General features: G+C 41.0%; 1 protein-coding gene across 1 annotated transcript in view; it reads right to left on the bottom strand.

Moving 5' to 3' along the window:
- The window catches only part of CLNK (cytokine-dependent hematopoietic cell linker), a 190,065-nt gene that overhangs the window by 121,499 nt on the left and 55,296 nt on the right, over nucleotides 1–13,270 (bottom strand). The window contains exons 6-8 of the mRNA XM_006884544.1: nucleotides 12,657–12,682; nucleotides 12,436–12,455; nucleotides 6,875–6,982 (exon numbers count right to left, since the gene is read on the bottom strand). Coding sequence (XP_006884606.1) covers nucleotides 6,875–6,982; nucleotides 12,436–12,455; nucleotides 12,657–12,682 — 154 coding nt within the window. The remainder of the gene's footprint in view (nucleotides 1–6,874; nucleotides 6,983–12,435; nucleotides 12,456–12,656; nucleotides 12,683–13,270) is intronic.

Raw genomic sequence — 13,270 nt, 5'->3', positions numbered from 1 at the left:
CAGCCTGGACTTCTGGTAGTTCTCTGTTGATGTGCTGTTCCAGTCGTTTTTGGATAATTTTCAGTAAAATCTTGCTTGCATGTCAGAAGAGACTATGAAAATGGCAGTAGAGCATCAAGAAGCTAAAAGAAAAGGAAGAGATGCTAAAGTAAGAGATAATCAGAAAACTTCAGAGGGAAGCTCAAGAAAAAAAGTAAAATAATGAAATGTGCAGAGAGCTGGAATCAAGGAATAAAAAGTGTTCAGCATTTCTCAAGTTGACAGAACTGAAAAAACAAATTCAAATCTTGAGTTGTAATATTAAGAGGTATTATGGGCAAACTTTTGAACAGTCTAGGAAGTATCGAAAGAAGAATCATTGTACCAAAAGAATTAGTTGGCAATAAAACCTTTTAGGAAGTACTATCTTAGCACCAGCAGTCAGGAAATCAAAAGACTAATTGCACTGGGAAGATCTGCTGTCAGGGACTGCTCCAGAATGCTGAAAAGCAATGATGTCAGTCTCAAGACTACGGTGAGCCTAATCAAGGCCATGGTCTTCACAGTTGCTTGTTATGCTTTAGAGAGTTGGACAATGACTAAGGTTGACAGAAGAAGAATTGATGCCTCCGAATTATGGTCCTGGAGTCTTGAACATACATACCATGGACCACCAAGAAAACAAAGAGGTCTATCTTCGAGAGGGTGAAACCAAGTTCCTCCTTGGAGGCTAGGATTTTGAAGCTCCATCTTACATACTTTGGGCATATGGCCAGGAGGAATCAATCCTTAGAGAAGGACATCATGCCTGGAAGGGTGGATGGACAACGCAGGACAAGACCCTGGATGAGATAGAGTGACAGTGATTGGGGCAAAGGGATTTGTGTGCCGGTATTAGTGAAACTGGCTCAGGGCAGGGCAGGGTTCAGAGCTGCTGTACTTAGGATTGCTATGGGTCACAGATGACTTGACGGCACATAACAACAACAATAAGAACAAAAGCCAATGGTGATGAAGGATGAAGTCCAAGCTGCTCTGAAGGCACTGAAAAAAATAAGGCCACAGGAATCAATGGAATAGCAATTGACATGTTTCAAATAATAGACGCAGCCCTGGATGTGCTCACCTGTTTATGCCAGAAAATTTGGAGGACAGCTGCCTGGCAGGCTGATTAGAAGAGCTTTATTTCTAAGAAAAATGATCCAACAGAATGTGGAAATTACCAAATAATATCATAAATATCACACACAAGCAAAATATTGCTGAAGATCATCCCCAAACAGCTAGAATAGCACATTGACAGTGAACTGCCGGAAGTTCAAGCTGAATTTAGAAGAGACCATGGCATCAGAGATATCACTGCTGATGTCAGATGGATCCTGGCTAAAAGCAGAGAATACCTGAAGAATGTCTATTTGTGTTTTATTGACTACATAAAGTTATTTGACTGTGTGGATCACAACAAATTATGGTTAACACTGAGAAGAATGGGAATCCCAGAGAATTGTTCTCATGAGAAATCTATACATAGATTAAGAAATTAATTTGAAAAAATAAAAGAAGAAGCTGTTTTCTGACCCAAGCAAGGGAACACTGAATGGCTTAAAATCAGGAAAGATGTGCATCAGAGCTGTATCCTTTTCCCATACCTGTTCAATCTGTAGTCTAATAATTCATGTAGTTGGACTTTGTGAAGAGGAATGTTGCATCAGGATCAGAGGAAGAGTCATCAACAACCTGTGTTATACAGATGACACAACCTTGTGTCCTGAAGTTGTGAAAAACATTAAATACTTACTGCAGAAGATCGAAGACTGTAGAGTTCAGTATGGATTACATCTGAACATGAAGAAAATAAAGGTCCTCCCACAGGACCAACAGGTAACATTATGATAGATGGTGAAAGTACTAAAGTTCTAAAGATTTCATCTTGCTTGGATCAATTATCAACAGCCTAGGTATCAACAGTCAGCAAATTAGAAGACTAATGCTAAGTATATGGTCAGGAACCTCTCCAAAACACTGAAGAGCAATGATGTCACTTTGAAGACTAAGGTATGCCTGTTCCAGGCTGTGGTGTTCTCAGTCACCTCCTATACATCACAGAGCTGGACAACAAACAAGGATGGCATAAGAACTGATGTCTTTGAGCTGTGGTGCTGGAGAAGAGTATTGATATCCCATGGACTGCCAAAAGAACAAACAGATATGTCTTGGGAAAAATGCAGCCAGAGTGCTTCGTGGAGGCAAAGATGGTGAAGCTTCGTTTTTCATACTTTGGACATATAAGGTACAAATCAAAGTGGTTCTATTTTGCTGATCTTCTGACCCAAATATATGTTCCAGGAAACAGTAAACAATCTGACTAATGTTTACCACTGAACAAGAACACCTCAGAGAGTGCTGAAAAAATGGAAAATTGCTCTAGGCCCTTCAAACTGCTGTGACTACCCCCAACCTGCCGATGGAGAAGGGATAAATACCGTCTTCTTCTCTTTGTTCCAAGCTGATGCACACTGAGCCTCAGTCAGCTTTTTTTAAAATGAAACTTATTCGCTATACATTTGGCTAGTGTTGCTTCTGGACTTTGTAGTGAGTTTGGGCTTTTCAGACACGTAGCTTGTTATCGATAAGGGTCATCAGCTCATGTCGACTCACAGTGAGTTTATGAACAATAGATTTGAACCCTGTTGAGTTTTCAGAGGTTGTAAACTGCAAAGATGAATCATCTTTCTTGTGAGAAGCAGTTGGTGCATCCCAAGCACCTGTCTTTGGGTTGGCACTGCAATTCCTTACCAGTTAAAACACATAGCAATTGTTAGGTGTCGTCAAGTTGAACATGACTCATAGAGACCCTATGAACAAAGATGTGAACCCTGTCCTACCCTGGGCCGTCCTCATAGTCTCTGACATACTTGAGCCCATTGCTGCAGTCATTGTGTCAATGTGTCTAGTTGAAGGTATACCTCTTTTTCAACAAGCCTCTACTTTTCCAAGCACGATGTCCCTCTTCAGGGAATAGCCTACCAACATGCCCAAAATATGTGGCACAAAGCTTTATCATCTTTACCACCAAAAAGCACTCTGGTTGGACTTTATCCAAGACTTATCTTTTTATTGTTTTGGCAGGATTCAGCACTCTTGCCTAGCACCACAGCTCAAAAGCACCAAGTCAGGTAGTATATTCTAAATGTCATTCTGAAATCTGCTTATCTATCTTTTTGAATAGTCAGATAGAAAATGTTCTAGGGTCAAAATTTTATAGTCTGTAATTTTTAGGCACTGTTCACATTATGGTTGTTTATGTGAACCAACAAGGTATACTTTTAAAAATTGTTATATGATATATATCTAAAACAAAACACTATTTTTGAACATTTTTAACATGCACAATTCAGTAACCTTAATTACCTTCATCACATTTTCAACCATCATCATTTATCCATCCCCAAATTATATCGATATCCTTACCAGAAAGTTCAATGTTCTCTCAGATCTTCCCTCTTTAAAGAAACCTGTTTTAATGTAAGAAATGGGCTGAATAGAGACTTGTAAGTAATTAAGTCAGGACTGCAAAATTCATCACGATGGAGACGATTCAACCCATATTCCTCAAACTTCCGAGTTTTGCTTCTAGCTCTGAATTGACAATAAACGCCCTCAATGGCATTTTCCTTGACTGGTGCTCCTGGATTCCGCAGTAGTTCTGCCAAGCTAAGGCTGCACTTGAAGCAGGAGGGCAGAGCCGGAAAGGACAGAAGGGGGCAGAAGCAATAGCTGGAGTCACAACCCATTGTGAGAGGCTGCAGCTGCCAGCCTGCTTGCCCTTGAAGTCATTGATTGCCAGGTGTAAATCATCTGAGGGGGGATAATTAAACTCCAGCGCTTCAGGGAACAGCTGCTGGGATCCCGGCTTCTCTGGGGGTTGGGTGAGGAAGCCCACATCCCCGAAGTCCTGTGTGTTCATAAAAGGACTCAGTCTAGCTACAGCCCTCGGTGGTTGCTTAGTGGGCCTTGGGTGCTCAGTGATGACTATGCTTCTGACAATGACTCTGAAAGCACTGCTCTCTTCCTAAATCAAAACTCCTTCTTGTTCATGGGAATGTTTCCGAGGCCTTTCCCTGAGATTTGTGTGCCCTGGTGGTGTAGAAGGTAACGTATCAGACTGGCAAATGAAAGATCTGCACTTGGGATCTACCAGCCGCTCCATGGGAGAAAGATGGTGAGTTCCTTCTTGTAAAGATTTTCAGCCCTGGAAACCCAGTGAAGGGTTGCTATGAGTTGGAAGTGATTAGACAGCAGTGTGTTTTCTCAGCTCTTCTGTCACATGTGATTGTGGTTGGCTGTTTTTGAGTTAACCCAACTCCTGGAAACTCCATGCATGATGGATGCAAATGCACCAGGCCCTGCCTGTATCATCCCACAGGAGGGTATCCAACAAAGCCCTGGCGTGATCCACAGGGTAACTTTGGCTGATTTTAAGTAGAACACCAAGACTTTCTTCCTAGTCTCTTCCAATCTGAATGTTCCCTGAAACATGTTGGGCATTGTAATAACAATGCAACCAGCTGATAACTAAAAGGGTGGAGGTTGGAGACCACTCAGAGGTACCTTGAAAAGAAAGAAAGAGCAATCCTGTGCTGCTGCTGTTGTTGTTGTTGTCATGCTACCAAGTAAATTATAGTTTATGGGGCTCCTATGAACAACAGATCAAAATCTCACTTTCTCTATGCTGTGCTGTTCTCAGATCTCTACCACGCTCAACCTCGCTGTTGCAGTCGCTGGTCAATCTATCTCACGGAAGGTCTTCCTCTCTTTGGATAACTGTCTTTCCCAGCATGTCATTTTCCAAGGACTAACCCATCCTGACAACATGAACAAAGTGGTGAGATGAAGTTTTCACACACTTACCTCTAAGTAATACTCTTAATTTCACCTCCTCCAAGACAGATTTGTTTGATCTTTGCCAAAAGAAATTTGTTTCTTCTCTGCTAGTCCATCTGATGGATATTCAGTACTCTTTACCAATACCACATTTCAAAGATTTCATTATCCAACTTTCACATGCGTAAGAAGCAATTAGAAACATTAGGGACTCTAGCAGGTGCTTTTTAGTTTTTAAATGGACTTCCTTTCTGTTCAGCACTTTCAAGAAGTTCTTGACAACAGATTTGCCCAGTGCAAATTGTCTTTTGATTTCTTGACTGCTGCTACCATCACTGATTATGGATCCAAGTAAAATGTAATCATTGGAGCTTCCCTCTGGGAGTCCTTCAGCCCAGGTATTGGATATTGCTGGGCCAATTCTGATCCTGGGATAATCTGGACATGCTTACAAATTTTCCATAATCATGTCCTTCCTGACTCTGTTTGGCATTTAACATCTTCTTAAATTACCATAAGCAACTCCTTCAAGAATCTACTTTATGACAAGGAAGCTGTATTTTCCACAGTTACATTGACCATGTGATGAAAGACCCTAGAAAGACAATTTCCCCTCAAGGCTGATTAGATATATTCTCCTTTCTTTGGGAGCCTGTTTAGAGAGGCAGTTGGATTTCCTTGTCACCTTCTGTGGTGCTAATCCCATGGCTGAGCAGCTCCAGCAGTTCCATGGGGAAGTGGTCTCCTTCTGTGAGTCTTTACTGCCTCCAAAATCTCACCCAACTTGAGTCAAACCCAACTTGAAGACAGTGAGTGAGCATTTTCTGTGATAGTAAATTTCATGTGTCAGCCTATGTTGGCTTTGCTTCTCAGTGGCTTGGCCAACACTAGTCTAGTTGTTGCTACATGTGATTAAGTCAGTCTGTCCCAGGTAGAATATATTTTCTTCTATCGTGTAATGTCAGGGTAGGAATCCCCGAATGCCATAAATAGTTAAATGCTCAAATATAACCAAAAGGTTGTCAATTTGAAACTATCCAGATGTACCTAGGAAGAGAGGGCTGGTGATTGGCTTCTGAAAAATCCCAGCCATGAACACTGTATGTATTCTTCTTTTATTGTATTCTTTTGTTTGTTTTTCTTGTTGTGTATCTTTGAATCTAATCCAACTGGCACAGGAGGAGATTGCCCCACCTTCTCCAGTGGAACACCTAATGGATTCAAACCACGCACAACTAGGCCACCAGCTCCCTAGCAGTTGTATTCTGACACATATGGGACCACCCTGAATCACAATTAACTTCAGGGCCTGAGACTGGCTTATTTAAACATTAAGAAAAGAACAGACTAGACATAGACGCAGACACCTATACCGGGGAGGAAAGACGACAAGTCTGTCTGCAAAAAGGGAACACCAAGGGCCAACTAGAAACAGCAGATGTAGGAGAGAGGCTCCCAGAAGGAATCAACACAACAGAGACCCCAATTTTGATTTTCTGCCTCCAGAGCTGTGAGAAATTAAATGTCTACTCTATAAGTTCACCTATGCTGGAGAAGAGTATTGAGGGTACCATGGACTGCTAGGAAAAGCAGATTCATCCTGGAAAGGGTTAAACCAGGTGGCTCCCTGGAGGCAAGGATTCTGAGGCTTCATCTAACATACTTTGGACATGTTGTAAAGAGGGACAGGTCCTTGGAGAGGGACATCATGGTTGGTAGGGTGGAGGGACAGCACAGGAGAGGAAGACCCTCTATGAGGTAGATTGATTCAGTGACTGGGATAATCGGGATGGGTGTATCGGAGACAGTGCAATCGGCAAAGGACAGAGCAGAGTTTAGGGCTGTTTGTACATAGGGTGGCTATGAGTCGCAAGTGACTCGATGGCACATAACAACAACAACAACAGCATGTAGTATTTCTGTAATAGTAGCGCTAGACAGTAAGGCACCACCCTATGGGACACTCCCATACCATCACCCTGGTACCAATAAGAGAATAATAGACACTCACCTGGGTCCTCTCCGGGTTTCAGGAAAGGTATGTCTCAGAGGGAAAGGTTTGCTGTTCTCGGGCTCAGGGGGCAAGGGCTGGTACTTCTTAGGAAGAGTGATGAGAGGCCTGTGTGAAGAACCGCCAGGGATCTGAGAGAGTTGGCTACATGGACAGACACTGGATCGGAATCTGCACTCACAGCCATTGCCTTGGCAACCAGCTTCTGTTTGAGGACTTCATTTTAGAATGTTCACTACCTCACAAAGAGCATGGACCGGTAGCTTCAGATGTTAGAATATTTATTCTAATGAGTCTGCGCTCATCTTCCTACAACTTGCTCATTGATATGCTACTATCCTCCAGAGGGTATAATATACATTTCTTTAGGGTGTCATGTATTTCTAATTACATCACCCTTTCTAGTTTCAGGAGACTGGGGTGGGGGTGGGGGGAAATGTCTCAGCCATCTTCCACTTGACTTAAACTGGAAACCGTGAGGGTTTAAAACTCTCCAAAGAAATATAATGGTTAAAAATGAAGAAATTTCCTACTTACTCATTTATTCATAGGGAGCTCTGGTGACTTAGTGGTAAGGAATTGCCCTGTCAATGCAAAGGTACATGGTTCAAATCTACCAGCTGCTCTGGGAGAGAAAGAAGAGTGTTCTCTCTTAAAATTCACTACCACTGGGAACCTGCCGGAAGGTTAGCTATGGGTCAGTTCCAACTTAATGGCACACAGCAACAACATTTATTAATCCATTTACTTATTTATTCATAAATGCCACTTTGCACCAAGACTGTGGCTGATGCTGGAGATGTTGGAGAGAAAATGGGATAGTCCTTGGCTCAAGGTATTTCCATCCAAGATAGTGGAGAGAGAAGGAAGGAGATCACTCCCATGGCATATTCATGAGAGGGGGTACTCATGATGTACATGAGAGATGGCATCAAAGCATGCGAAGAGACTCATAGGGTTGCGCTGACTTGGGTCTTCAGCTGTCAAGCCCAATGCTCTCACTCACTTCTATCTATCCACCCATCCATCTCTAGATGCATTTATTTAAGTAGGCGTTCCCCTTCACTCATTGCTGCAGAGTTAGAACTGACGCCTAGCTGATCCTCCAGCAGCTTTTCAGAGGTTGTAAATCACAAGGGAGGAACAGATAGTGGATTCAAATACCAGAGAGGCACCACTTTATCTATTTATTTATCTAAGCAGAAGTGGCATCCACTTCCTAAACAACATGCCTCTGGAAATTCTCTGAACTTTGATAAATGTCGATGGTTGTAGAGGGGCTTCAGGCCTTTAGTTCACAGGGTTGCTATGAGTCATGCTCAACTCCATGGCAATCAACATCCATCTATCTATCTATCTATCTATCTATCTATCTATCTATCTATCTATCTATCATCTATCTATATCAATCATCTATTTACCTATTTATCTATATACCTATCTATCCATCCATCTCTTCATCTTCTTGTCTAAGTAGGAGTCCCTGGATGTTGCAAACAGTCAATACACTAAGCTGCTGACCAAGATGGTGGGGGTTCAATTCTGCTCAGGAACCCTGAAGGAAGATCTAGCTATCTACTCCAAATGAGAGCCCTGGTGGCCTAGTGGTTAAGGAGTTACATTGCCAACTCAAAGGCAAGTGGTTCAAACCTTCCAGCTGCTCCACAAGAGAAAATGGGAAGTCTCCTCCCATGAGATTGACAACCTCTGAAAACTCATTGAAGGGTCAGTTATGACTAAATTTTGACTTGACAACGATGAACTGCTGTTTGTTTATCTACTAAAACAAATCAGTCATTGCAGATTTTGTGGGAGACATTCTATACTACACACATGGAATTGCTGTGGTTTTTTTTACTAACCAGTGACACACAGAGTTAATCCTCAACCGTTCATCCCTCTCCAAGTATACTTATTTACTAAAATAATGTTTTCTTGAAACTCTCCACCTGCAAAGAGTCACCCCGAGGAAATGACACAAGAGCTCTCAGTGGAGATAAAACAAGCTCGGTGTGGCATTTGATGATTCAGTACTGGTGGCCTTAATGAACGTTGTTCTAACGGTTAGTTAAGTTAGCGTTTGCTCCAACTTGTGGTCACCTTATGTATGACAGAACAAAGTACTGCTACAAACAAGGAAAAGTAGTTGTATAAATAACTTTATATTTTACATATATATGTTTTTATATATGTATATACTTACTTTTGCATGGGGAATGATGAGTGTGTTCTTTAGTTTTCATTAGGGTCTCATGTAATTTTCCTGATTTTATCTCCACAAGACTTTGTTGTTGTTACAAACCATTGAGTCAGAACTAATAGCCGCTTTCAGAAGCAGTAAATTGCATGTGAGGAGGTTGCCCATCTTTCTCCCGAGGAACAGCTAGTAGATTTGAATCACGTGTCCTTGGGTTGGCAGTATAACTCCTTACCACCCAGCACCTGGACTTTGTTGTTGTTGTCGGGCACCTTTGAGTCAAGTATGACTCAGCGATCCTCTGAACAACAGATCTGAACCATGTCCTAGCTCGTGTCTTCATAATCTCTGACACACTTGAGCCCTTTGCTCCAGTCACTCTAAATCCATTTCACTGAAGGTCTTCTCTTTTGCTGATCTTCCACATTTCCAAACATGATGTCCCTTTCCAACGAGAGGCCTCTCCTAGCAACATGCCCAAAGTATGTGAAATGAAGCTTTGTCATCCTCACCTCCAAGGAGCATTCTGGCTGCACTTTGTCCACGATGTATTTTTCTTACATTTTTTTTCCTTGTTTGTTCTTTTGGTAATCCATATACTCTTTTCTAGCACCACTACTCAAAGACATCAATTCTTCTTCTGCCATCCTTATTCATTATCCAGCTCTCAGATGCATAACAAATAATTGAAGGGACCATGGCCTGAATCAGGTTCACCTTAGTCTCCAAAGTAACATCATTGTCCCTCCTCCCTTTGGAGAGGCCTGTAAAAGAGGACTTACTCAATGCAATATGTCTCCTGGGCCTCTGACTGCTAGCACCAAGGTATTGATTGTGGATCCAAGGAAGATGAAATTGTTGACAATTTCAATCTTTTCTCTATCATGATTTTGCTTATTAGCCCAATAGTGGAGATTTTTGTCCTCTTGGTGTTGAGATGCAGTCCATTTTGAAGGCTATCGTCTTTGATCTTCTGTAGCAAGTGTTTCAAGTTCTCTTCACTTTCAGCAAGCAAGGTTGTGCTATCGATCGATCAAAGTATTTTTTTCCTAGGACAGTTCCGACCAAGAAGGTCAGTATCTACATGACACAGGTTGTTGATGAGTCTTCCTCAGATCCTAATGCCACATTCTTCCAAGTGAAAAGATATGAACATGGATATGGAGAAAAGATACAACCCTATGTACCCCTGTCATGACTGCTCTGTTTACACAACAGCACATTTGGAAGTCTGACTGCAAACGTATTACAAACACACGGTGAATTTTCTGCTCCTTTTCTTTGTTTGCACATCAGCCTCTTGGTCCAGGTCTAAGTTTCATATGAGCATAATTTCAGTGCTCTGGGATTCTTATACATCTCAATGTTACCATAGGTTTTTTATGATCTACACAATCAAATGCCATTGTATAGTCAATAAAACACAGGTAGACATTCTTCTGGTTTTCTCTGCTTTCAATCAGGATACATCTGATACCAGCAATGATATCTCTGGTGGCATGGCCTCTTCTAAAACTAGCTTAGACTTCTGGAAGTTCTCGGTCAATGTACTGTTCTAGGCAGTTTTGGATGATCTTCAACAAAATTTTGCTTCCATATAATATTCCACATTCTGTTGGAGAACCTTTCATGGGAATGAGAAAATATGGATCTCTTCTAGTCAGTTGGCCAAGCAGCTGTCCTCCAAATTTCCTGGCATAGAATGGTGAGCACATCCAAGTCTGTATCTGATGTTTTAAAATGTTAATCAGTAATCCATCAATTTATAGGGCCTTATCTTTTGCCAACGTCTTCAATACATTTGCACTTCTTCTTCATTGTCATTGGCTCTTGTTCATATGGTAGTTGTTGTTGTTATGTGTCATTGAGTTGCTTGTAACTCATAACGACCCTATGTACAAGAGCCCTAAAACCTGCTCTATCCTGTACAAACCTTATTGTCTCTGACACACCTGTCCCCATTGCCCCAGTGACTGAATCAATCCATCTCATTGAGGGTCTTCCTACTTCCTGAAATTTTTCAGTGTCAACTAATATATAGCACAGTAACTCTGTGTATTCCTTCCATCTTCTTTTGAAGATGTTTCCAAGAAGCAATGAAGCCTTGAAGCAGACATCATCCTATACACACCCAGACCTTGAAGCAAAAGACATCCCAGAGGCAACAAAGCATTGAAGTGGACATCTCTGATATAAGGAGGCCTTGAAACATATCCTAGACACAACTAATGAGGCCTTGAAGCAGGCATCCTGGACACAACCAGGCCTTACTTGAGGGGAAGTATATTTTTGTGGTCTTTAGAAAGACGAACAAACAGAGCCATAGAGTTTGTTTAGATGGCCCAGACTCATGTTACCAATAGAACAGGGTGAGATTGAAGTTTTGGGGTCCAATGTTCTCCCACAGTCTCCTTGTCTTGAAGAGGTTTTAAGCTTACATTTAAAAAAGTCTCAGTTTGTGTTCCTCTCAAGGGTCGCATTTAAGAAGAGGATTGGGGTATCCTTCACTCCATTGAGAGGTGATCCCTGGAATTGCTGTGAGGAAATGGAGAAATGAGACTTGCTGAGAGGCCACCATGGTCGAGTTAATGAGTAGATTTCCTGTGAGGTCACCTGTAGCTTGAGTCAGACGATGATGTCTGTAGAGATTGTAGTGTCTTCCTCAGAACAGTCCATTGAGAGGGAGGAGTGGGGTGTTGATATATAAGTCTTTATTCTTCACTGATCAGAGGACAATCCTGGGGTATCCACATGCTGGCGCTTGGTCTTGTGACCTTCTGTGGTCAGTGAAGTCCCCCAGAAGAGAAGGGTGAGACCAGGGTCATTCCTGAAGTGGCAACTCAAGGGAAATGTTGAGATGGTAGTGACTGCATCACAGGTGTTCAGAGTTGCTCATGACAGGTCTCTGGCTGGTATTTCTGACAGATTTGGTCCTAGAAAGTCTTGATGGATCTTCATCTATCATGACCATTGTTCTTAAGGGAGATATATGTACCCAATAGACCAGAAGCCTGAGCTATTGAGAGTCCTATGAAGTGTTATATATAGGAAGCAATCAATTTGTACATTAAACCATTTCCAGTGAATTGATCCCAACTCAGAGTGACAAAGCAGAACCCAGCAGAACCAAGGGATAGGAAGAAATGAATGAAGAACTAGTTAACAAAGAACAAATGAAATCTAATGAATAGATGATGGTTGAAGGAATGAGTGATTAAATGAATAAATAAAGGCTTGTTTAATCTTGCTTCCTGACCAACTGGATAATTCTTTTTTAATATCAAATATGTCTTTCTCTTTATAGAATGCTACAGTAAGCCATTTATGTATTTAGCCAAATGGAATACTTCTTTAACTGTCTTACCGAGGAGGTGGTAAAGGAGTCTGCAAAAAAGAAAGAACCAGAAATTTAATTTATTGATCTTCGAATAAGACCAATACTTAATAATTTTAGAGTTTATAAACAGAGATGATAAATCTCAACCAAATTTCTAGAGCATAATTCTAAAGTGCTGTTTAAGCTCTCACATTGTCCATATTTCAATTTTTCTAAAGTAAAATGTACTATTAAATACTTTCACTTACTTTGATTCCTTTTATGTGTTTTTCACCTAAAGAAAAAAAAAAAGAGCATTAGTGAATTTGTAGAAAATATCAACTGCTGCTTGTACATATGTTAAATAGAAATCATCCTTAATTTAGTAACATTTGTTATAACAACAATTAACATTTGTTGACATCATATGAGGTTCTCAGTACTCTGCTGCGTACTTATGTGAATTCATTCATTATTATTGTTGTTTTGTTAATGAAGAAATTAAGGCAAGGGGAAATTAAAAATTTCACCTATAGGAATAAATGGCAAAAGGAAGATTTCATTGCATATGATGTTACCCTGGAGGTCTCTCTTAACCACCATTTTCTGATTAGAATGAAAATTCTTTTGTATCTAGTAATCTCATTAGTTTCAATTCCTGCCTAACAAAACACTTTAATTAGACATTTTTCAAGAAAAGGAAAATAGTATCTCTGGATGTTCCCTTTGAAGGGTCTTTGAAGACGTCGGGGTACAACTACTTTATTTTACAGATGGTGAAACTAAGTAAGGTAATTGCCCAAGATCATCCAACCCTAGAAAGAGGCTAAGCAGGGCCTAAAATAGAGTTGTTGACTTACAGAGAGATTCTGTCTTCCACTTC

Source organism: Elephantulus edwardii, unplaced genomic scaffold (assembly GCF_000299155.1).
Source record: "Elephantulus edwardii isolate Elephantulus edwardi_28Jun2011 unplaced genomic scaffold, EleEdw1.0 scaffold00035, whole genome shotgun sequence".
Lineage (NCBI taxonomy): Eukaryota > Metazoa > Chordata > Mammalia > Macroscelidea > Macroscelididae > Elephantulus > Elephantulus edwardii.
The sequence above is the reverse complement of the archived record's forward strand: the minus strand, read 5'-3'. Positions and strand labels throughout refer to the sequence as shown.